The 26,991-nt window shown below is 37.7% G+C and overlaps 1 protein-coding gene across 1 annotated transcript in view; it reads left to right on the top strand.

Moving 5' to 3' along the window:
* pag1 (phosphoprotein membrane anchor with glycosphingolipid microdomains 1) overlaps positions 1-26,991 on the top strand; it is a 42,335-nt gene that overhangs the window by 12,522 nt on the left and 2,822 nt on the right. The window contains exons 2-7 of the mRNA XM_043217656.1: positions 17,831-17,862; positions 19,770-19,991; positions 20,833-20,881; positions 22,984-23,080; positions 23,170-23,696; positions 26,627-26,683. Coding sequence (XP_043073591.1) covers positions 19,825-19,991; positions 20,833-20,881; positions 22,984-23,080; positions 23,170-23,696; positions 26,627-26,683 — 897 coding nt within the window. The 5' untranslated portion in view covers positions 17,831-17,862; positions 19,770-19,824. The remainder of the gene's footprint in view (positions 1-17,830; positions 17,863-19,769; positions 19,992-20,832; positions 20,882-22,983; positions 23,081-23,169; positions 23,697-26,626; positions 26,684-26,991) is intronic.

Raw genomic sequence — 26,991 nt, 5'->3', positions numbered from 1 at the left:
ATGAGCCTTTATGGTTTGGACTGGTGCTAAGATCTCTCACGTTACACTTTCTCTGTCTCTTCACTTCACACGCAGCTCTCCATCTCTTCATGTGAAATAATCAAGGCTTTGGACATTTCACACATACTCAAGCTGTGTGAAAGTGAAGCAACTATGTGACCGCAACAGAAGTTAGGCCTTGTGCTTCCACAATGATGGTGTTTTGGGTAAATAACTGAACTGCAGCTTTATACAAAAAACCTCCAACAACATCATTTTATTTTTATTTTTTTTTAACAACCAGTAACTATGACTTTTAAGCTTATCAGTAAACTACTAATGCTAATGCTAATAAGCAGCTAGTCATAGTGAAAAGTGTTACCATATTTATGAATAAAAACAAATCTAAAAGTTGAAGGTTCACCGGAGGGGTTTAGAAAATGGTTCTTTTACTCAGGTATTGGCCATTGCTTCATCATAGCTGATATTGGTAGATTATGTTGGTAAATAAGTATGAAATGTATTTCCACAATTTCGTTTTTGCTGAATTCAACGCCAAAAGACTTATCCTTCTTGTTTGCAACACAGTTTTGCTTGGGCAGACTGCTTGAACACTGTTACCTGTCAGTTTGGGCGGTAACGTAAATATGCTGCTTCAAGGTGACTCAGATGCGTTAAGTTCATTTACTTGCACTTTGAGAATACTTGAGTGTGATTCATCGACTGCTAATGTCTTATACTGAAGCGCTTGTTCCATTGTCTGTTTATTTATAGCTTTTTCTTTTGATCTCTCTAATTACTTAGCCTGTCTGTGCTGGGATTTCGGGAGGATGCAGCATTTTTGGTGCCATGACCCGAGCATTCTGTGTTTTAATTCAGAGCAGTGGAGTGGGCCTGACGTCTGCCAGATGGGCACTTAAGAGTCTCCACTGGCCTTAAATCCCACAGTTAGCATTCCCGACAGTACTCGTCTCCCAAAAAAACTGCCCAAGTGTAGAATTTCGGCCAAAGGCGGGAAGGTTTTGGGAAATTTTTACCTAAATAAACTGTAATTTGAAATATTATGTTATTGTAGGCTGGAAACGTTATATGTTTGAGAATATTTGGCAAGCACTGTAAAGCGATCTTCTCTTTTTTTGTGGCTAGAGGAAGTTTCCATATCCACTAGAGCATTTAGTTGAGAAGACAAGTTTACATTAGCATGAAAAGGGAAATATTTGAAACTACGATGTGCATGGGAATGATCAGGCCACATGTGTTGCTTTGGTCTCTCTGAGGTTTTCTTTTCACCGCCACTAAGGATAAAACTGGCAGCTGTGACGGCTGTAAAGCTAAGGGTTATGGGAGAATAATCAGAAATGAGCATAGGTGCCCACCCGTAGCGTGCTACATGTTTGTCTGAATCAGTGTTGCATTGATTGGACACAGATGTGGAATATGGAAAGTGGCTGTACTGTATACTTCCACATGCCTATTACAATTGCTGGAAAAGGTAATCAAATAAACTAACGTCAAAACAAGTTTCGTTATTTATTTATTTATTTTTAATTCCTGTGATGACAGATTCATTTTCAGCTTAATTATACCAGCTCTCATAAATGCAGATTTGCTACTTTACTTTTTTTTAAGCATTTATTTGAATTAGAATTTTTTTTTTGTAACCGTCCGACTGCCACTTGTGAATAAAAGCTGAATAAAAGTATTCATTTCCTTCAAAATGAACTGCAACAATCGTGTATTCCCACTTGTCAAACCCACCAAGGTGCGTTGTGTTGCAGTACCATTCAAAGCTCAGTCAAACTGTTTTACTTGAAGCTTAATTTACCGTGCAGTGTGTCTGAGAGGTAAAGTGGTTGTCATATGGAACAGCACGTCCCTTTGAGGACAGAACAGACGGGGGAGAGAATTACATCGGCAGCCGGAGTCCATCACTAGTGATTATAGTATCACGGCTCTGACGCCCTGTGTCGTAACTCCATTAAAGGTCCTTTGTGTGCTGTCATCTTTACAAACCAGCTCCTCACTGAGAGAGAAAGATATGGATTGTCCGAACAGCTCTGACATATCCAAGATTGCCCAAAGGACGGAACACATTAAACAGAAGCCGTCCTTTTGTTTTAGCCCAATTAGACAAAGGCAACATTATAATTAAAAAGGCTAAAAAAAAGTATCAGTTAAGATAAGTCGAATCAGACTGAAAACTGATGAGGTTGGCAAGTATTTTAATGTGCTGTGCATTTTTTTTGCATCTTAAAGCAGCATCGAACTTCTGCAATCATTTGTGAGTCAGGAATCTTGCACGGGTGTATCAAAGGTTCATTTCTGTCAGGATATCCCTAAGATGACAGCTGTCTATGAACGCAGTGAGACAGCAAAACGGCTTGCTAGGTTTTAAAATAGAGTCCCAGTTTCAAAAATGTACAAAGAATGTAACAAATTCATGCGCCACGCAAAGCAATGCGCAACTATTAATATTAGTTGCTGTTTTGTTAGGTTTAAACCACCTTTAATGTCAACTAGTTATAGCTCACTGAGGCTGCATTGTAATAAAATTATTATAATGTAAAATAACCGTGTTCTATTTTAAGATATTTTCAAGTGTAATTTATTCCTTTGATGGCAAAGGATATTCATCGTCACATGATCTTACAGAAATCCTTCTAATTTCCCGATATGCTGCTCGAGAAACATTTTATTACCGATGTTAAAAACGGTCGCGCTGCTTAATAGTTCCGTGGAAATTGTGATCGATTTTTTTTTTTAGGACGCTGATGAGTAGAAAGGTCATGAGAAACTCTTTAAGACACCAGACTTTTAAATGATCTGACACACTAGATCATGATGTGACTCAGTGTACCGTTTCTCCTTTTTTCCCCTCACAAGTTTCAGAAGACATGTTTCCACTCTGTTTCACTTGTTTATTTTTATTTATCCTGAGAAATTTTAATCTTATAAGCAATAAAAGAGCAACTTTGGAGAAATGGCATTTTCCTATGTGTCTACGCTTTTTCGCTGAGTAAAGGAATGGTTAGTGTTATGAACAGTTTTCTTTCTATTTTCTAGCTAGCATCACCTAATGTTCACATGTTCTTCCTCCCTAATTTTTTCTTGTTCACATCAAAGCGCCCGTTTTGTGCTGGTTGGCAGGTGTGAGGTTTTTATAACGGCATAATGATGTCCTGTGAAAACAGCCCTCACATGCTCTTGATTTGTGTGCTCATAAAGCGGTGGGGTGCACCTTTTGAGGCTTCACTTTTTGTCAATCTTAAAAGAAAAGAGGGTTAATGCATTACTTTTGAAGCAAACTTTTATGGTGTCTCACTTTTCGCACTAATTGCAAATCTTCAAGTTATTCATAATCCTGCTATTGTCTAAAGTAAAGGTGAAATAACTGTGCATGAGAGTGAATAATATCAACGGTTTCTACACTGAACACCTGATGAGCAGCTCCTGTTTCAGTTGCTGTTTTAAAAAAATATATTTTTTTTTTCTAAATTGCAACACTCCCATATGGTTCACTAGGTGGTCTCCATAATTGTTTTATTTAACAGGCTAATCATGTGTACGATAACGAACAAGCACCTTTTTTCGACCAAGTTTTTGTTTGATAGATATAGATTTATTTGCTTTAAGCGCAATTGTCCTTACTCATGATTGCAAGGGCCATATTAGAAACAGAAACTTTTAAAACGAACCACAAAAACAGTTTAAAACCACACAAAAAAAGAGGAAGTTTTAGTTCTCTCCTTTTAACTTTAGCTCATACCAGAGTGCCTTGTTTTTTTTTTTCTTCTGGTGACAGCGGCTCAAAGAGTTTGACCCGTTTGAGACCTCATTCATCCTCGCTCTGAGACACTGTCCTAATCTCTTATTGACCTACAAATTCATTGTCCCATGTGGAATGTCAAGCACAATGCCGTCACCCGTCCCACAATCCTGAGCGCCACAGATGTGTATCAAGGCCCTTTGAAGGGAAGCGGAAGCAGCAGGGTTTTGTATTTTTATTCATGTCAGTCGTGCGTTTGCTTGTTTCTCTGTTCAAGCAGATGCAACGACGTGAAATCCACTACAGATTTGCTTTTGGCTCACATACATACATCTGAGGTCATAAACCTCATTTTATCATCTAAGACGTCCTTCTGGAGTCAGGAGTCTCCATAAGACTGCATTCCTATAATGCCATGGGGAACACCGTATTCCTCAGTTATTGCTCATGCTTGTGTATTTTTAGACTTAACTTATGTTTCCTGTGGCCTTGTGCTCTGCCTGGTTTATTTAGGGCCCTTGAGGGTCCCAGGGCCAAGGCACTAGCCTTGAAAGAGTCCCTAGAAATACCTCCTGGTGGTGTGGCATTAGGACTGGATTTACTCTCTCTTTAATTATGAGGGGCTGTACGGACTCTGTTTACAGCAAAGGCTCAGAGAGGAACTAATCCATCATCCTGTTTGTCAACTCCAGCGGGAGTCTCAAACAGCCTGATATGTAGAGAGAGCTTTCTGAGAATATAGTCCTGAGTATGTGAACACTAGGGTAAAGCCTTCTGTCACAGGTAGAAATACTGCATAGGCTCTCAGAGGATTGATAAATATTCCTTTTGTAGCAGTTCAGGCTTAGGAAAGAAATGCAGTTTCATCCTAATGTGCTCATAAAGGGATAATTCACCCCAAATGTTTTTTAATAATCGTTATATTATTATATTATGGAGTGACTATTGGTATGAATTTTTATTCATATCATTTTTTTTTTTTTAGGGTCAACTGTTCCTTTAATTACATTTCCCAACCTTTAAAAATATTTTATTTTATATATATATTTAACACATACTATGTTACATTTATGAGATAATAAATATATATATATATATATATATATATATATATATACAGTATAATTCTATTTACTTTTTATTATAATACTCTTGGCTTGGTTTTACTTTTTCTTTATAAAAGAAAGAGTGGGAATGCTATATTTTTAATATTAGAATATGTTATATAAAAATAAATGCATTTTTTTTTATCACCCTTCACCTTTAACCAGGCTCAAGTCTTCTAATTTCATATTTACTTGATTTCTTATCAGCCCAGCTTTAACCCAGCCTGTCACTCAGATGGTTATTGTCCATACCAGATTGAGGTCAGGGCCCAGCAGTGGATATGAGACTTTCCAGCTTGTGAGGAAAAAAATATGATAGCCATTATAGAACCATTTGAACAGAATTATTAATGACCCCGTAGGATTGAGGCAAATATGAAAAGCGAGCTGCCGGACAGTGCTCTGAGATTCGGGTGCTTCATCATATTTCATGCTAACGACTTGGGCTTTGAACGGCTGCTCAAATTACATCCTGATAGAGTGATCAGGCAGAAAGCCAGACCGACATGATGGGCAATATGTCAGCGCTGAAGAATGGAGAGGGAGGCGCTAGTGTGAGTGTGTGAGTGTGTATGTGAGCTTTACTTGCTCAGCTTTAAGCATCGAGGGAATTAATGCTCTGATAGGAGAAATTAAGGCAGTCAATTGAGATGTAATTGTCGCTAATGGAAGGTGGTTTTTCAAAAACCTTTCAAGCCAGCTTTCAGTACAAACACTAAATGAGGATGTGAAGAGCCGTGGGGCTTTTGAGCCGCAGGTGTGGAGTGGAGTAACACTAGCCTGATTACTAATGTAAAAACAAAAACTAACTGCATTTGCATTTCCCAGAACAAAGCACTGGTGCTGGCAAAGCAAAATAAAAATGATTTCAAAGTTTTAGGTAAGTTTAGGTTATACTTTGGCTAACCTAATAAATAAAGTGCCGCAACTTAATGCAAACTTAGGAAATACAGCTTGTGTGATATTGCTCATATATGAACATATATCTTTATTCTAATAGTTGTTAGAATGTTAGTTAATATAATTTATTTTATTTTTTGGTGAGCTGTCCCTTTAATTACTCTGTTTTTACCATTTCAGAATATTATATTCTATGATTAAATGAGTTTAGATTAGTTGATAATGAGACATAGTTTAATGCATTTGCAAGATATATATATATTAGTCTCTGTTATTAGTGAGTCATAGAGATTAAACTGATTCATTTAAACAGTTGATTCGTTCAGGAACATTACACAGTTTGTTCAGAGACACAAAACAGTGCTGTTGCGGGTGGTGTCTAAATCGTAAGTATTAACTTCTTGTTTATTGAACTGTTGTATAAAATCAATGTCATGTTAGTGATTGTTGCAGGGAAAAAATGACACTCTTCATGTGATATTGAAAATATATATAAAAATGTAAATATAAAAAAATCTACACATTTTCTGCCCCCATCTTTTTATTTTGAGAGCATTTTCTATGATAAATGGACCTTACTTTTCTTCACTTTTGTTGCTTATGATTATGGAAATTTGCAAGTTTTAGTCTAAGCACAATTCAGCGATGACTAATTTGACCAACTCTGATTGGCCACTGCATTCCTAGGCTCAGTAGAACTGTGTGTGATAGGTGATAAGCAACGCTGAACAAACACATCAAACATGAATAAGATATGAATACAGCACGGTCAGGTCTAAATTTAATACAGCCATCCAACCTTTTCATTTCAATTTCATTTTCACTAGTGTCACTTTTCAAATAGCTATTACAGTTTTATTGAAAAACCAGGGTACCCCCCTCAAGTATTATTTTTGGGTGTTACGAGAGGTCCAGGACCCCCCTCAATTCAAACACCTACTTAAAATCTGAATGGATGTGTACGTCAGGCCAGTCAGGCTAAATTAATTTCAGAAGTGTAATATTTGTAGAACGTCTGAGCAGAAGGAACGCTGTAATAACGCTGTATTCATGTTTTCAGAATTACTGTAATTATGAAATGGCAACTCTGAGCTTTTCACATCCTTGAACTCAGAAACGATGGGTTTTTATGGCAACGAGGAAGTTCAGCTTTATTGCTGAAGAGAGCTAAACTATAAATTTGTGATAAAAATAAGAACAAACTAGGCTGTACTAAATTGACTTATCAAGACGATATGCGCGATGCAGGTGCTGCTCATTTTTAAAGCTGCTGCCATTTTCTGTACATTAAGTTACAACGGTCAAGCGAGAGACGAAACAGCTTTTTATAAATTCATAGTTTCAAACTTGTAATTATGAAACGAATGTCGGAAAGTGTAATTATGGTAATTCTGACACGATGTGAAAGCAGCAGACGCGCCCAAGAGAATGCAATTACACATCGCATGCATATTTATTAATTACTGTCATGACAGGGAAATAAAATTAAACATGCCTTGAAGATAAGAAGAAATGCCTTTGTTAATTTTTAAAAGTCTTTTATCAATATTTCATATTTCAACAAGTACACCGGGTTATGCAAACTCCTAATTAAAGTGAAGGCCTCCAGACAGGCTTTATGTAGCTAACAGTACCAGTCTGAATAAACACTCATTCACAATCTGTATCACTAAAGAGAGGCAGAGACGGTTAGCGGAAGTCTCTTTCCTTCAGATACTTGTGCTTTCTGCTAGATAATCGAAACCCGTGGCATTGACTACAGCCAACTGAGCACCTAAAAGTGTCAAACATGTCTGCAGATACAGCTTCACAGCTTGCTAATGTATTCTCCCGCTCAGACTGAGCTCTGTGTGGCGGGCAGACGCTTTAATTGGTTCATTTCTATTCTGTTAGCAGACATCTCAGCTGAATCGCTCAGTGTTGCGGATTTGGCCCGTTTTGATTCATTTACTGCGATAAAATACTGCATTTAAACAGATGCTTTATTAAAATTTGAATTATGAGCCCAATAAAAGCGAATAACACTAGGGCTGTCAGTCAAATAAAACATAATATGGATTTAATTAGTCGAGATGCTGGCTGTTTGAGCAAATGAAATTGTAGCAATTCAAAGTCAGTGAGACAGTCCACCCAAAGATAAATACTGAAGAAAAAAAAAACAATCTATCTATATAGTTATACTGTCAAACAATAAATCACATCCACAATAAATGTTTTTGTTTACATAATATGTGAGTTTATATATTTCTAAATGCAAATACATGCATGTATATATTTAGGGAAATATGCTAGGTTTTTTGTTAGATATATTTTTATATAATATAAAATATGATAAAAAAGGTATATGACATTATATTATATTATTATTTCTCCCCCCCAACTTTTTCGTTTCTTAAAAATTGGCACCCAAAAGCAACATTTGACCTTATTGGCTTTCATTGTCCCCACCAAACACCAAAGAAAGAAAAGAAAAGCCTCTCAAGGTAACAACATTTTAAATAAAAAGAATGGCATACATTTAGGCCAAAGTGGGCGTATATGAAAATAATCTGGTTTTCTGTTTGAAATATTTAGCTTACCCCATTGGCAGATTAGTTTGCAATAAAAAAAAAAAAAAGACAATATTTTCTAGGAAATTCTTTAGATATTTTTACTGGAAACAAGACAAAAAATCCTCTAGAATTGTTTTTTTTGCAGTGTAGCACTTGCAGATCATTGCTCTTTTGTTGATTTTGTCCTAATATGTAAATAGTTTGGATTGTCGTCTTAAGAGCGGCATGTATCCGTTTACTTTCATGTTAGACATAACTGTGTTTATATGTCAACCTTGTGTGACGCAAAATGAAGCCGATGCGAAAGGCAACTTAGTTTAGAAACCAGACTCTGTTTGCCAGGCTCGTAGTGCGCGAGCTTCACGTGAATGCAGAAAAAGAGCTCATCGGAACAATGTGTGAATTAATTCATGTTTAACCAGCAAATAGACATAGACATCACATAGACATAAAAAAATAATAAAAAATTCTCATATTGCACACCCTTAACTACCGAGTATAATCAATCTCACACACACAAAGATATCATTTCATACTATTAAGCAACTATAAACATGCAAAAATATATCGCACTTGCGCTACAGAATAAATGTATTCATCGCACAGACCAATTTTTCCACAGCACGTGCAACATATATATCACACTGTACAGCCCTGCATGATATTAAAATAGTATGCAGTGTGATAATAACCAGGCCTTGTTGGTACATTTTCCTCTTCATAACCTTCACTGTCATTAAAATGACCCTTCATTTCACTCTGAGATCAGACAGCCTCCGTGTATCCCATCTTTACACGCCGATCAAAATGATATTGCTTGACGATACACACCGTGGAGGCTGAGGACGTGATGAAATATACAGAGATCCTAACAAAAGCAATATGGATTCATACCCTGTGGTGGCTCTCCTGATAAATGGTGTGCTGGAAAGGTCAGCATAAACGTCAGCTAAGCTATGTGCTAACCTCCCGTCTACACACACACGCAACAGACACACACTTGTTTGACCAGCACCCCCACCGCATGTGTACTAAATCAAATAAATCAGGTGGAGGGGGGCCACGGTGTTTTCTGAGGTGCTCCCCTCCCCCACCGGCTAATAAATCACACCGAGGTGCAGCCCAATCCTGCAAACACACTCTCCCGCATTTCAAGAAAACCTCAAGCAAGGGCGGAGGGAGAAAGGAAATTCTTCAGTTGCTTTGATGACTTGATGCTCGAATATTATTTATGAGCATATAAATCCGCAGTATAAGGATAAGGATTCACTTAAAACAGTGTCTAATGCCCAATGTATTTGAAGATTGATATAAATAACCCTCAAATATGATGCAAAGGACCCCATTACTAAACTATAAAAGCTTCATAATATTTAAAAAATTATAAAAGTATAATTTATTATATATATATATATATATATATATATATATATATATATATATATATATATATATATAATTAGTGCTTAATTGTGATTATTGTTTACATAATATGTGTATATTTATTATATATATTTAAATACAAATATGTATATATTTATGAAAATGTGTTATGTTTATGGTAATAATATGGTAATAATAATAATATATATATATATATATATATATATATATATATATATATATATATATATATATATATATATATATATATATATATATATATATATATATATATATATATATATATATAACCTTTATGAGTTTTGATGATGACATAATTTCAATTTAGGGTGAACTATCCCTTTTTTAACATTTAGCATAGTACAGTGTTTGCAGAGTAATGAACTATAATGAACTATATCGAGTAATTACAAGTGAATAAACCAGGCTTCATCGAGTGGGGCTGTTTGGTTACTGATGGAACCGTTAGTTGCTGTTATAAGGGTGGAACTAGTTTCACATCTCACTTTCTACACATCGTCAGCTGCGGAGACAGACTGCACGAGAAAGGGCTGGGTTGGGGTTTAATCTAGGCGTTTACAGACAGCTTTTAATAAATCAATTTGCTGTTGCTGAACTTGAGAGCCCTTACGATGAAATACGATACTCCCCAGTCATGTGTCCAGTGTGTTCCTTATGTGCTGCATTAAAACCTCATTCCCCTGCAGGGAGTCTTCTGATAGGCTGAGGTGCGTGGAAGCAGGACTGGTGATTGGGTGTGGTCGTGTTCAAGGTTTTCATACGGTGTGTGTGTGACTGTGATGGGATGTTCACTGGTGGCAGCGCTGATGCTCTGTATTGTGATTAATCCTGTCAAAGGTGCTACACTTGTACCTTCCCTGCAGAGCAGAGTTATTCTCATACTGTGTGCTAATCCCTTTATCTGCACAGCAATGCCTCTCACTGGAGCTCCAATGTCAGACAGCAAAGTTATCGGCATCTCTATCAATCTAATTTATGTGGTCTCTCATTGAGAGGCATGTTCAGCCTGTTAATCTAATAAACATTGTCTCACCAAGACAACCTTTTCTCCTCCTCCCCCTTCTCTCTCTCTCTCTCTCTCTCTCTCTCTCGGTCTGTCTCAGTTTCAATTTAGCGTGCTTTATTGACAAGAAAAAGATTTCTATTGTATAGTTGTATACATTTCTGTTATATTACATAGTTTGAATATTGAAATGAAATTAATTAAAATTATAAAAATGATATATTAAAAATATTATTTATTTTTTCAGTTTTTATTTAAATATTTTTTATTGTGCAAATTCATTTACTTAACTGATTGTTAATAGTAATTTAATTTTATTAGTTAGAAATGATCAATCAGCACATTCACTCTGTCTTTGTACATTTCTATTGTTTGCAGTTTAAAAAGATTATATTTTAGAATTTTCTAATTTAGTATTTTTTGTTGTAGTTTAATTAATGTAAATTGTTAATACTTCATCGGTTCAATTCCCAGGCAAAACCTATATAGTTAAAATATGTCTTGTAACATGCTTTAGATAGGTTTAATAAGCTCACAATAATTAACATGTTGTGTCAAAACACCAGCTATAGATACATGCACGAATAACCTGTGTTGATAAAGTCTCGCAGGCATTGTTGAACATGATTTTTTTTTTTTTTTTTTTGAAATCTCTTCCAGTTTTACTAACGTGTCAGGAAATACACTCGGCTGGGTTCTGACAATCACACACATATTTACAGTAAAGTGGGCATTGTTTAGCTGACTGCTGTCAACACAGTTCAGTGGTTCAGATCTGGTCTAAATGTGCTAAGGAATGAGAGAAAGGTCAAGACCAATCCGGGACGCTCCCTGTAACCGTGGTAAAAAACGTCGCTGTTCATCTGTCAGCGCTGAATGTGCTTAGCATTTTAGAATAACGAGCCAAATCTCTGCATCTTTATGCGGTACAGTGATTATTTTCTGGCTCTGCTTGATTAGCACCTGAGCATTTGTTATCTCCACCGCAATGACAGGGAAATTTGATTTCTCTTTGTTTATGCTGAACAAAAAGAAGAGGAAATTCAATAAGAAGGAACTGCGCCCGCTGATAGCATTATTTATTTGCACACGCTTTACTGTCCTGTTCACTGAAGGAATGGGCAAATCAGGTGGATGGGCATATACGGCCACGAAATCTGTGCAGAATGCAATTTGTGCTGACAATTTGTGCAAAAATAGCACAACTGCTCTGAATTTGCCCTAGAGTGCTTTGCTTTCAGCTGATTTCTTTCTCCGCTAAATAAGCAGTGTCAAATTCATTTACTTGAACTGGCACAGCCTGCTTTTTTTTTTCTCCTGTGCTGACTAAAGTGTGCGTATTTGTGTGTGAGAGAAAGCAGAAAGTGAATGAAATGGCTTTACAAAGGCTGATCTGGCCCGACAGCCAAGCAAACCAAGGCTTTGCTCATTTAATTTGATCAAAACAGGGGATACTTGGGGCAAAAAGATGGAATTAGAGAGGGGGAAAGAGGAAAAGCAATAAGGGGAATCTACCATGAAATACCAAATAAAGGATCGTGTTTACTCACACCCCTTTAACCCTCAGGAATTCCCCACATTTGCGTCATTTACTGTGCTTTTAACCACTTTCTGGATTGGGTTTTGTTATTAGTGCTTCAGTTTCAGTAAAAACACTTTTTTACAGGTTTAATTTGTTTTTGCTGTGGTTGTGGTGTTTTTTGTTCTTATATAATCTTCACATCTTATATAACGTTAACATCGAGTCTGGGCTGTTTTGTGCACTTTAGTCATTCTACTAACTATAACTAACTTTGTATCTGCATGTCATCTGTATGTCAACTAATTCTCATTAATTTGCAACTACATGTCTACTAACTCTCAAAGTAGGCTGCCAGGGTAGGTTTATTTAGTTTTATTTAATCTTTACACAATTAAACTAAAATCACTTAAAACAATTACATATCACAGAGTCAACTTCCATTAGTCGAATAAGTATATTGAAATGATCCTAAAATGATTTTGTAATTTCAAATTCAATTGAAGAAGATTCCAGTCAGAAGGAGCTGCATATACAAAAGCCTTCTACCTAGTTTAGGTCGTACAAAAGGAACAGAGAGGATTAATGATTTTGTGAATGAATAAAATATTTCTCAATGATTTTCTTGTGTATAAGACAGCAAAGATATAAAGGCAACATCCAAAGGATGGTTTTGTAGATAATTAAATACCAATGCATTTTTTGGGAAGATAAAGAAGGCCAACCTACTCTGCTATACAACGTACAATGATGAGGTGGTGGTTCACAATCTGATGTAAACCTTAAAGCGCCGTGATAAACAGTGTCTAAAGTAGAAAGAAGATGCCAGGGTGCAAACACTACATCACCTAATCAAGTACAGATCAAATTCTTCTTGCATTAAATGAAAACAAAATCTGTCCTTGAAATAAAACCCAAGCTTATTTTTCAATTTTTGTTCTTCACTTTTGTAATGTGAGAGCCAGTGATGAAGAGATATTTGTACTCTTTTACTAATTCAATCACATTTCCTTGCAGTGTCTGAAGAAAGACTGAAGTATTTTTCTTTTCTTTTTTTTTGAGCTGTTCTTTTTTTGGTTAATCACAATGTTATTCCAGGGTCAACGAAGATTGATCCAGGAACATGTCGAACTTCAGGTCTCCCAACCTGCAGGTCAAGCTGGTCCTTTGGCTGGATTCAGTTCAGTTTATAGCCGGTCAGGCATGTCCATCTTAAACGGGCAAATGATTCCATTCCCACCTCCGTGTGTGGTTACTGAGTGTAGATTTGAGGGAGGTCACGGCAGGCCTGTGGTACGTGCAGTAGGAAATGACATTGTCTCAGGAGACGGGCTTTAATGGGACATCACTCTGTCTGTGGGAGAACGGAGAGGCACAGCTGTTGCATACGCACTCCCAACACACTGCGCAGGAAGCTGCGACTGGGGTTTCATAACCCACGGCCTTCTGGAGAGGAACCTGGCCTCTTTAAACATCTGCCACATCTCAGATATCTACATCAATAGTATTCAGGTAAATATGACTGTTTTTAAAGTCTGTCCGTGGTGACGCAGCAATTCTAGGCGTCTGACCTTCGCACCGATTGTTACTAGTGGGGCATCAGTACATGCCGCTGCAGGTTCTCTTTATATGCAAACCATCAGGGGATTGATTTCCATGCCAGCTGATTAACCCATGGGATGAGTGCGGTTTCCATAGAGACACAAAGTCAGTTGATCAAACGTGGCTGTTTTAATTGGAAGAACCCGCTAGCTTGCGCTCGGCTGTGAGCTTGCTGATTGGTTAGTCGGTTGCTGTAAGGCACAGATGACAAACCATTGACCCAGGGAAATTGCTTCCTGTTCATCTGCCCCCAAGACCGGTCATAATGAAACCCTGCACAGTTCATTAGCTGTCTGTAAAGGGTATTATTTGATCCTGGGGGGCGTCTTCATCTCATTGGAATATGCGGATGCAGCGAGGATCAGTTTTTCTCTTCACAACAGACTGGTCTCTTCGCTCATCCTTCTGTTCTCACCCAGACACATGGCCTTGTAGCATCCAGACTCAAGATGGCCAGCTTTCTCTTCTTCTCTCACTATGAATTGGCCTCAGTCTGGTGACGAAGAGGGGGTTGGGTGGAAAACTGTGCCCTGATTGTTATGTTGGTCAGTTTGATAAACTGAAGAATGTTGTTGCACATTAGCTGGATTAAATGTTGGAATCTGACTATTTTAGCCAAAATCGAACCGATCATTTACTAACCATCATGTCATTCGAGTCATGTTTTTTTAATCATTTATTGATTTTTCTGTTCAGTTAAAATCAATGGGGACTAGGGCTTTCAAGCTTCAAAAAGGATACAAAAGCATCAAAAGTATAAGTATAGTATGCATGTGTTTTTAGGCATTGTGGTATAAACACAAGTTATTTTAAACCACTGAAATGCAATCGACAGCGAAAGGGAACTCATTCTGCTATATGCGTGCGCTGTCTGAGAGACTTTCTTTTAGAGATGTACACACTTGTGAAGACTTTTTTCGCCACTTTATAGGCTTTAAATTCACACGCATGCATGTGTCAAAATGCCCGTCTTTGCAAGTATCCTTGTAAACGCTGTAGGTCTTAAATGAAAGCATGAAAGCAGAGAAAGAAAACATGTAACAGTGTATTGGATCCGAGCAGCTCTTAAAGTGACAGCAGTCTAATATTCCTGCTCTCTGTCATGTTAATAAAACAACAAAAGAGAGAGAATCTCACACCACTTTTGAATTACTCACTTTTGTAACTTTAAGAAGAAATGAATACTTAATTTAACAGAATTTAATTACTTTATACAATGTATTATTTTTTCTACTGTAGTTTTGTCCTTTTGCTTGTAATTAATTGCTTGTCTTTGGTGAGCTTGAAGGTTTTTTGTTGTTGTTTTTTTTGATATCATAAAGACCAAAAATTACTTAAAACAAATATACATATATATGTATGTGTGAAATGAAACTACTCGTATTATGAGCAAGATTAAGTCTAAGTACTGTTCAAAAGTTTGGGCTCTGTGTTTTGAAAGAAGTCTGTTATGTTCACTAAGGCTGCATTTTTGATGGAAAAAAGCAGTATCGTAAAATATTATTAGAATTTAAAATATCTGCTTCCTATTTATTCCAGTGTTGGCAAAGCTGAATTTTCAGCAGTCATTACAGCAGTGTTCAGTGTGAGCTTTAACCGTGATTTATGGTCAGTCTGGATTAAGAAAATATTCCTAATATATCACACGAAAATCATTCAAATATGCTGATTTAGTGCGCAAGAAACATTTTTTATTATTAATGTTGAAAACAGTTGCTTAATATTTTCACAGAAATTGCAATAAATTGTTTTTGTTTTTTCACAGTATTCTTTGAAGAATATTATGTAACATTATTAATGTGCTTGCTGCCACTTTTGATGAATTGAATACGTCCCTGCTGAATAAAAGTATTAATGTCTTAAAAAATCATACTGAGCCCAAACCTTTGAATAGCAACTCTTCTGCCACCAGATCATTGTTTGACTGAGAAGGAGTCTTTCAGATTGCATTTGTAAACTGGATCACATGATTCACTGAAAAGAACAATTCATTCATGAATAAAATTGCTACTTTTATGAACTCAACATGAGCTTGGGCAAATGTCAAGATTTTCAGCGAACAGTGGTCTATTTCACATGATTTCAGATGGAGGACTTGTAGTGCATGCTTAGTTTTGGTCTTTTTGTAATTTTGGAGCTTTTTCTTAACTCATAATTTCTCTCTCTCTCTCTCTCTCTCTCTCTCTCTCTCTATATATATATATATATATATATATATATATATATATATATATATATATATATATATATATATATATATATATGTGTGTGTGTGTGTGTGTGTATAACAATTACCATTTGTTACCAAAGAAATCTTTTTGTGGGTCTGAAACAACATGCATGTGAGTAATAGAGTAAAAGATTTTTTGGGTGATGTATTCCTTTAAATCACTTAAAAGTGGCCCGAAGCAGACTGAGCTTCCTGTCACAGTGAGTGCAATGTAACAACAGACGACACGCACCCTCGTGTCCAGCAAAGAGCCAGAACTCGGCATATGTCGAATGTGTCATTCTCCTCCAACGTGGCCAAAGAGAAGCTGTGAAAGCGTTGGTGTTTTATAAGCTAATGGCCTCTTGATTGACACCTATGAAAGCTTTATTATTCTAACCGCCTCCTGCTTCAAATATTTCAGCATGTTATGCTACAAAGAATACCGACGATTTCCATAAGGGTTACAAAATACTGCAGTAGTACAATGTTCTTTTTTTAGAGCGTGCTCCTGGAGATGAGTTATTATCAAAGCTTCTGTCAGCAGAAAAACTTATAATAACAGTGCATCCACAAAATTCCTTATTGCATTACTCCTGCTCCAGTGCAATTATTTATTCAGGAGATGCCGCTGGCGATCGCATGAGAATATTTTACCGAATGCGTTCTCAGCAGCAACCCAGCTGTGCTTTTCCACACAATCCCACCCTCTCTGTGACCCCCGGGGAGGAAAGTCTTTGTGGTATGGTCCTCTGTAACTATAAAGTCACTTTAAGCCAAATATCTGTAGGTATGGTATTTTTTCTCTTTTTTTACCTTGGCAGTGCTGTGAATTTATAGGCACAGATATACTAAAGGGTCCAGATGGACACACTTCTTACACATGATCTGGATCTTCATCCGTAATGACTCTGGCAAAGAAGTGACCAATGGCTTGCCCAAAGTGTTGCCATGGACCACAGTTGCTCATCTCGATCTGGGACTACAGCCTTCCCAAACACATCCCCCATCAAATGGTTTTTCCAGTGCCTTATTTTATATGGCGTGAAACACACAATCCTAACATTCCTTGTGAAGAAATCGCTTCCTTTTTAAAATTTTCATTCTAACATTTCAGTCAGAATGGGTCCCACATTTTTTCTAGGCTACAGTTTGCTGGATTTAGGTATATTATAAAAACTTCAGGATGGGCAACAAATCAAAACAGTCAAGCAATCACATCTCTCTAAACACCTCTGATCACTTCAGCAAATACATGGCAACCCTTGGCAGTAAAAATCCATCTGAATGTTATACTCCCTGAAATACAGTCATTAGAGGAAATCATTGCACAAACTATCTTCAGATCACAGTTGCTATAGTTACTCTGGAGCACATTTGTAAGGATCTAGAGAAAGAAGTTCTTGGTGCTTGTACCTCAGAAAGAAATTGGTCCTGGTTGCTCACATGCATTCTAGCAGATGCTTGAGATGTGTTCATGCTGAGAGACTCATAAGCGCCCTGCTACTGGGAACCAATGATCCATTGTCTTCATTAGACCATGAACGCAGAATTTATCATCGCATAGAAGAGTTGTTTCTGCTTGGTATGGGTTCTGTGCAGTTTTTTGCTCTATATTATAAAGCTCATGTAACCAATTATGATTCATAGTCAGTCATTTTTAAGTTTGACTAAGAGTATCTGAAAATTTCAGCATTGCACGTCAAGATGTTCTGTAGTGTGCTCTCTGGTCCTGAATCTAATCGCCATTTCTCTCTGTTTTCCTGCAGGCAACAATCACCAGAGCCAAACAAGTGTTCAGGTAGGACTCATTTGTCTTTTTTTTTTTTTTTTTTTTTTTTGAGAACTGTACAAGACCTGATTTTTAATGATCTGCTTAGATCTTTTCCTGTTGAATCCAGTTTAAAAAATACATTATGTTAGGAATGCTTTCTTATGATATACATATTTGTTTTTTGTATCTTACTCGGACACACACAGAATGCTCAGAGCATGTATTGACTCACAGGCTATCGAGGGTGTGGATTATGATTTGGAAGAGAGTAAATAATTTAGCATGAGATTCTGGAAAATAGATTAAGATTTGACTACAATAGGATTCGTGAAATAACATGCAGATAATGCTACATTTTGAATGATTCTTTCTCAGATAACTAAAAGAACATTTATAATAAAATAAAGTGTAAAAAAAAATATATTATTACTAAAAACTGTGAAATGTTTTATTTGTTTACGTCCATGCCGTGTGATCATTAGCCAGCATCAGTGATCCGTAAACATGTACATGTGTTGTTGTTATTTGTAACCCTGGACCACAAAACTAGTCATAAGTAGCACAGGTATATTTGAAGCAATAAAAAAATGCCAAAAATAATTAGGATATTAAGTAAAGATCATGTTCCATGTAGATATTTTATAAATTTCCTACCACAAATATATCAAAACCTAATTTTTTATTAGTGTTTGAATTTTTGATTTCCTCAATAGATTTCTTTCCACTCTCAGATTCCAGATTTTCAAATTGTAACTCTGTCAAATATCGTCTGTTTCTAACAAACCATACGTCAATGAAAAGCTGATCTTTATGACTGGTTATGTGGTACAGGGTCACATTTAATTAAAAATTTCTCATAGGTAAATATTAAAGTCAGAAGGGTTGCAGACTCCTTATATAGATAGTTTTTTATATTAATATATGATATGTACAATATATTTTTATTAATGTTTGTTGTTCATTATCAATTTATCTCGGAGTACTCCAATGAAACCTCCGCTACTGAAACTATTCTGCACTTCCACAAGCATTATTTATGTATTAGAATCAGTTAATATGTTAATGCCTATGCCTCAGTAATATTTGCATATAGTTTCTCGAGTAGCACAATTGGCTTTTTCATATTGTGCAAACCTACAGCGCTTCTTCTGGTATGCATTAACTATGCACTTTAACAGTAGGATGATAGCATTTGCATTAAAAATGAAGACTTTGGGTTGGTTCAGAACGAATGGCAACTTTTTGTTCTCGGTGGATTTGGGTGGCTTTCGTTCTGCTGCTTCTTATCGGAGAGTTGGAGCGTGTGGAGAGGAAAGACTCACCCTTCAGAGAGGCAGCTGTGCTGTCCATCTCCCCTCACACAAAAGATCAGAAGCGCTGCCCGGGCCTCAGTCTCCACTGGGATGCCAGCCATTTGATTGTTATCTGTCTATTCAGCTTGTGAAGGTGGGGCCCACCGTCACACATCATCCTGGAGCAGGGCTCTGTTTAATCTGGCTCGCTGTCAAATGAAACTAGCCTACATGTTTGGGTTACTGAGTAAAGCGGCCAAGAACCGTTTGTTCTGAAGGAGCCTCGGGCTGAGCTCACTGCGGTACCGCATGACAGGATTGTGCATCTGCACATGTCTGCCACCTTGTGGCTGAAGATGAGCAAAACTCATGTGGACAAAGAGCTCTACCATAGTTAGGGATGATTGCAAGTTGGTTCCATGACGTCATTTGGTTTGCCTATTTAACAGAATTTCACGCTTAAATATATTCGTAATCTGATTCAGGAACTGGTACATAAAAGAAAAGGTTTTGGATTTTTCTGAATTAGCTTGCTGACTCTGTGAAGTGCAAAGGTCTTTTGGAAAACCATCCAACGTCAATCTGTTATTCTTTTCTCCTCCCCCATTCTTTCTCCATGGCTCTATCCATTTTTGTGTCCAGCCTCTGCAGTGAGGTGCATTTGGTCGATGAAGGCCACTCATCATTGTGATGTATAATGGCTCCTGCACTGAGTGCTATGTTGGGGTCAGGGGCCGTGGGGTCAGAGGTCGCAGGGGTGGCGGCGCTGGCTAAAGGGGAGCTGGCACTTGTAGGCACGCTCACGGCGCTCACGGCTTTCCTGCTGCTATCTGTCCTGCTGCTGCTGTGTGCGAGCTGCCAGGGGTGAGTATCATTAGAATATGTCTAATATCATAGAGCAGACTATGTATAGTAGCTGATAATAGCTAATAGTTAATACCAGTATAAACTACAAATGAGCAGGCTCATATAGAAACTGTGCATTCAGAAATATCCAAAGAATTGGAATGGCATCAATCACAAACTTCAACACGTACCTCATTTCTGCTATTACATAATTTAATCATGTTTTCAAAAATAATTAATATTTAAGTAGATATGAGAGTTATGCTCTAATTTTCTTCACCATAAATCCATTTTTCAGCATTCCACTGATTTTTTTATATATATATATATATATATATATATATATATATATATATATATATATATATATATATATATATATATATATATATATATATATCAAGTAGTACCAAACCTGTATGAATTAATTTGTCCTTCAGAAAGTTCTTCCAAAACTGTTTTGGGGCACCATTGACTTTTCATAGTATTTTTTTCTGATTACAAAGAGGCTACATGGCCTTGATGTCATGGAATTAATTAATTTGCTGTGCATTTCTTGACAAGTAGTTTTCCTTTCATTTTAAAAAATGATTTAAATTTTTTGTATGTTATAAGAAGAAATTATGCAAGAATCTTTGTTTCCTTTGGAGCAGATAAAGCTTAATCCTTGATCCAATACTATATTAAATCTGATTTTAAATGCTTTGCTGTCTAGAACAAGGCTTAGTTTGCATCTTACAATATGATATTGAATGTTGCCACACAAACACAAAGCAACAGACAATAGATTTAGAGCCCACGGCCAAATCTACAGACTTAATCAAAATTTCTCAGTAATTCTCTCCCTCTGACTCCACAGGCAGAAAAAAGGGGGGCCGCCAGGAGACCATGAAAACCTGATGAATGGGGTAAGCATGTGCTTCAGTGATGCTTTCAATCGAAGAGATTTAAGCCTGTGCTGCCTCATTGTGGCCATTCCTCAAAAGGCATTTTTAATCACAGAGAGTCCCGAGATTACACGAACCATCTTTAGTGTTTTAGTCATGAGAATGTGTGACCGCTGTGCTCGGGGGCCTGGTGAAGACGGAAAAACACCGAAGAGAATGGACGGTCATTGTGCGACCCGGGGTTTGTGGGAGGAAAGCATGAAGCAGACAGATTAACATTTTTGTTTGGCCGCAGGGAGATGAGAAACTTCATGCATGAGTTGCCTTTCACTCTGGGTCTGTTGCATCTGAGTGGGTGTTTTCTGCGAAATTATCATCCAAAGACAGAGTTCAAGAGTTCAGGAGATGTTTAGCAGTCGAGAGATTAGTGTGACCTACTGAGGGCATAATTGAGTGCTAAAACACACACATGCATTTACTCAAACAGCTGTATAGGCAGGGTCTGTGGGACTCTTTTACGCATGAATCGTTCATTGTTACTGTCATTAAATGAGGGGGCCTACCAGCATGTGTTTGTGGCTTGTTGACTGATTATAAAGGCTTGTGGAGCACATGTACAATACACAGATCATAAGGCCACCACACAGCCAGATGTTGATTTTATGTTTATTATGTTCAACGGAGTGCGTTTACCTCAATTTTATCGTTAGCTATGCATACTGCATTTGCATGCTGCGCACTACACTGACAGCAGCATGAAAGCTGTAAAAATAACTTAACTGTAGCCTTTATGCAAATGATGTTAATTACACTCACTGGTTATGCATAAAGTACGACAGAAACTGGGCTCTCTGCATTTTGAGGTTTGCGACTCATTTTGAATTTCACCGGAGTAATTAAAAGACTTGAAGATTACATTAAGAATAGGAACACATTTTACTACTTAGTCAGGTTTAATTGTTATTGACTGCACTAGAACTTTAACAGACCATTTGAGCATGGTAAAAAAGAGGTAGGTAATACTATAAAACTCGTCTTGACACATATTGGAAAAGAGATAAACCATCACTTGCATAAACTAAACCATTAGAAACTTTGTCAAATAACTCAAACTAAAAATAAATGTAACTTTGATTTAATCAAGACTTGTGAAGTGAATTATAATTAAAATGGTCAGAATATGCTACTATATTTTTTAAAAATCTAAATCTAAATGATATTTCATCAAGAATGCATTTGAAAGACCTTTACTTAGTTACAAAATATTTGTACATGATATTTGTCACATTCCATTTTAAGCTTAATAAGGAGCTACACATATACGTGTAGTCTAGTTGTAAATGAAAATTGATCATATAACCACTTTGGCAACAAACATGGGGCTGTGACCTCAAGGTTGAGACCCTCTGTATTATTTAAAGTGAGTATTAACGATTGTGACATGATTACGCAAATGTCGGACATTATCTCTCGATTAACACCGTAAACCTCTATAGTTTTGATGGATATCCGAAGGCTAACCTTTGCATGATAATGTACATCTCGCCTGTCAATATGTTAAGGAGGGCTTTGTTTAAATGTCGGTGTCTGTCACAGCCTGACAGGGTAAATGGGGTCTTTGTCTTGCTGTGACAATCTGAGTGGCTCTCAGCTTTTAACCTCCTGTATCTGAAGGACTTCATCACCCTGGCAACAGGCACTTCAGTGACCCGCCACTAGGTGATCCCATAGTGCCACTGCATGGTGTTTTTGCCATGGTTTAAAGATGCAAACAAAGAGCTCAATCTAAGTGTCTTTGTCTCCGGTCTCCTTGTAGCAGGGGTTCTCAACCTTTTTTGGTAAATAAGGAGAATTTTTCATTTAAATCCTTGCTCCCCCAGTAGCGTCAAAGAATTAAGCTATGCGTGTTACCATCTAACAAGTGACCAATTACATTTCACATTCAGTCTTTTTCATCATTGACCCTGGAACTACAAGAAATGATAAAAAGTCTAGCATGTATCTCATCTTGACCCCTTAATCAATGACAACCCTGTGCATTTTTTGCCTGAAGGCCGATTGCATCGTCAAATAGTTTTTATTCCATACATAGTGGACAGGTAACATATCCTATTTATCTGCAGGTGTCAGAAAAGGAAGCATGCAGCCAGTCAGTAGAGAGCCATGGGACTGACTTGGCGGTCAGCAGTTCCCATAATGGGCCTCTTACCAGTGGTACAGGTACCAGTTCTGCAGCAATGTCTCATTGACGCTGTCTGTAAGCATCTACAGCAGATTTTCACTCTGTTTCTACTTACTTCTGTCCTCAGTACTAACAGACACAATGGACACAAGTCCCCAGCCTTCAGAAGACATGCTGTCCAGCCAATCAGAGATCAGATCCTCTAAGTATCACCAGGATCGCGAATTACCCAGCATTCCTCCCACAGATACCCTCAAAGCAGCCATAGATGCTCAAGCTCCCTCAGGAGAAGGCACGTACGAGGTGGTGAAGGACAGCGCCTCCCGTGATGTCAGTGTCGAGGACTGTCTATATGAGACAGTGAAAGAACTCAAGGACATTGGCCTCCCCAACGGTACACTAAGCCCAGAGGAACCACCTGCGCCTCTTCTTAACGGCCACCCAAGCCCTGCTACACCAGACCACACCATGCTGCCCAATGGTGTGGAGTATGCCTCCGTCAACCTCAGCAAGAAGAGCCGCTACAGCACCGACATGGAGGCCAGGCGCTCGGCCGCCATTGTGAATTTCGAAGAGCCCGAGGATGAAAAACCACCTCCTGTACCAGACAAAGTACTGGATGAGAATGAGAACCAGCAGATCCCGAATGGGCAGGTGGGCTCTCTACTGAACTCTCTTTCTTATGAAAGTACCATTCTTGCCCTGTAGAGAAACCTGTAGAGTACTCTTTCTCACATAAATCAACATTATCATGAACATGGTAGTTGCGTTGCTGTTCATGGATAAAAATCTTAACTTCTTTTCTGACCAAATTTTCATTTTTGGGTGAACTATCCCTTTAAGAATATGTACTACATTTGAATAAATTACTTGAATAAATATACTCTTACTAGAGTATATGGAAATAGGGGTTCTGCAGTATATTGATAATGAAGACATTTTTAGTAGTCAATTGAATATGGGAGTCATTTTAACATGCCATCATATTATTGTTTGATACTCTTTGGTACCCAGGTACCACCGCAGTACTGTTTTTGTAAGGTTCATTAAAGGATTAAAAGACCGTAGTTAATACATCATTAGGTGCTCTCCTGTAGTAATCACTTTGTTTAGCAGGAGCTACTCCAGCAGAGTGATGTGACCCTTTGACACTTATAATCGAGAACAAAATAGAATAATCTCAGAATCAAAACAAAAAACAACTGGACCAGCATTCTCCATTGCCAGCTAAACTTAGAGACTGCAAGAGAATAATAGAGAACAGTTAGTTTCCAGTTTAATTACAATCTTTTAGGTTGACATGATATACATACGTGCCTCTCTAGCATACAAATGAAGCCATCTGTAGAGGAGAGACAGGCTGCTGTTGAGCCCACAGAGCATCCACTAAAGCTAAACGCTACTGTCAGCAGCCGAGGAAGCCCTGCACCTCCTTTGTTCATCACTTGCCTCTTATACCCTCGCTCTGTCAATCTCTCTCTTTTGCTATAATCTTCCTTATCTCTCCTTTGGTTATTCTCATTTGGTATTTTTGCCCTGTCTTTCTGTTTTCTTTGTCCTTGTACTCAAGATCAATTATGTGTGTTTTCCAACAAAAACGATGCTAGATTTCATGCCCAACCAGAGATCTTCCCAAAACTGACCCATGCTTCTGCAGACCTGAACCAATTTAAAATAAGCAATTAATTTTGCTTTGCTTCAGATTTGCCAAAAATTCTTTGGCTTCTGATGCCAATAGTTATTGATTTGAAACCTGAGTTTAGGGACCAGAGCCGATCTCTCCGTAAACGTGTTTAATGATTCCAGATTGGTCATTGGATTTGTCACTAACGCCCTTTGGGCTAAAGTGTCTCCTACTACACCATTGGTTTAAACTTGTCACCTATCAATCCAAATTTAATTCGCTGTGGCCTGATGTTCACATGTAATGGGGCTGCAGTAATTCATCTTATTGGTCACATATGCGCACGGTGATCAGTGCGTTCCAGCTGTCCAGTGTCTGACAGCTCACCCTCATGATGAATGAGACGGCAGAGCATGTGTTTACAGGTACATCAGTGAATCTTTCGGTTAAAGCTTGGATGCCCAAACTGACTAGCACATGTTGTAACACATGCCCGCACATCGAACACATTGCCTCATTAGTTGACGGTGTGGACAGCACTGTATGTTTGGTTATTTGATGGAAGCACGCAAGCCTGGCTTGAGCGGAGAGCCATGTGTGTCATTATGCATTGGTGCCACTGTCACTACGTGTGATGGACTGAGGGCAGCTGTCTTTGATAAACTGTGATTTCAGCACATCAACGCTCAGAAGTCTCCTGCTGAAGGGAAGGACTTTTATTGTTAGCACTGATGCCTTGTCAAAAGATGTGTGGGCACATGCTGACAACTGTGTAAAAGCAAATACTAATCGACACCGTTGAGCGCAGCGCTACAGGCCGTTCCTTCACGCCCGGGCCATACTGTCAGCATCCTGTCACAGTCTGGGTATGATCTAATGTGAACTTCACAGGGTATTCAGGCGTTGGGGAATGCATGTGTTCAGTAAGAAGGGCCCTGCGAATGGAACCACCAGTCATTTCAGTCCACCTAAGTACTATGTGCAAAATTAAGCCAAAATAAATGACGCTTTTATTCAGGTCAGATTACTCTTTGCCCATATTTGCACCGCCTCAAGGCAACAATTTCGGACATGTAAGACCAACAATCTATTTAAAAGTGTGTGTGTATGTATATATATATATATATATATATATATATATATATATATATATATATATATATTCATTCATGTGTGTGTAATGATGTTATCACACACAAAACTCTAATCTTTCTGCTGCAGTGCGTTTTAAACATTTCCGATAATTATTCATTTCTTATATGGGCAAATCAATGGAAGAGACACTTTAATTAATATAGAGGGCTGGTTAGAGACAAAGGCAAGAGTGAATTAGCAGATAAGCCCTATTGTAAGAGACATTTGTTAGTTGTGATGAGGTCAGGGGTGTTTTTGCGGAGCTACACGGATGGGCTATTAAATTAATTGCTTTCCTAATTAAACCAATATCAAAGCACATCTGGCAAGTCCCTGATGCACATTCTGAGCAATCATATCAAAGCAAAGCACACCTCAAGTTCATGGGGTGAGATGGCATCATCAAAACAGGCTTGAATTTTTGGCACTAAAACATCTGAGGATTCATCTTGAATGGGTTATAGCAAATATCCCACTTAACTGTAATCTGCCTGTCAGTGAGACGACTGCGACAAGGATTGATATTCTTCCCCAACAGCCGAGGTGTCTGCTATTGATCTTCTGTAGGATTTACTTTGTTAATTAATGACTGTTATCGATTCTCTTTGTAAATATACAACCGCTTTTGCTAGGAGAGGAACTGTACATTTGATTTCAATCAGTAACTCTTAAGTAATGAATGAGTGGCTTCGTTTTTGCATCAATCAGTCCTTGACATTAGCATGTGTCAGCTGAAGTAAGCCATTTCCTATGCTGTTGTATGCTTAAACCGATTCAATATGAAGCATTTTTAACTAATGGTCTTCTTTCAAACGTTGTCCAACAGTTACACTCCACGTTGACATCTCCAGAACTTCAGGATGACGTGTCTCCGGACAGTGAGGTATGCTTAGCATCAGCATCTTGCATAGACCAAGTCTTTGCAATAATTAATAATGTCTGCTTATTAATATCACACTAAACCAAGGGTGTATTACAGAAAGCACGGTTAACTTAACGTCAACTCAACCCTGAACTTTTGGGTTGATTAACCCCAAACCTTTTTCACTGTAGGTATGCGAGTTCATTCAACTCAGAGTATGTTCCTGTTAAGACTCAGTACATTCTCAACAGAGTGACAAATTGATAGGTCACATTTTGAGAATATGAATTACATTGTTTGACGATAATTATATATTAAGTCGATTCAGA

Source organism: Puntigrus tetrazona, chromosome 19 (assembly GCF_018831695.1).
Source record: "Puntigrus tetrazona isolate hp1 chromosome 19, ASM1883169v1, whole genome shotgun sequence".
In the NCBI taxonomy this organism is placed as follows: domain Eukaryota; kingdom Metazoa; phylum Chordata; class Actinopteri; order Cypriniformes; family Cyprinidae; genus Puntigrus; species Puntigrus tetrazona.
This window is presented reverse-complemented; position numbering and strand designations above follow the sequence as displayed.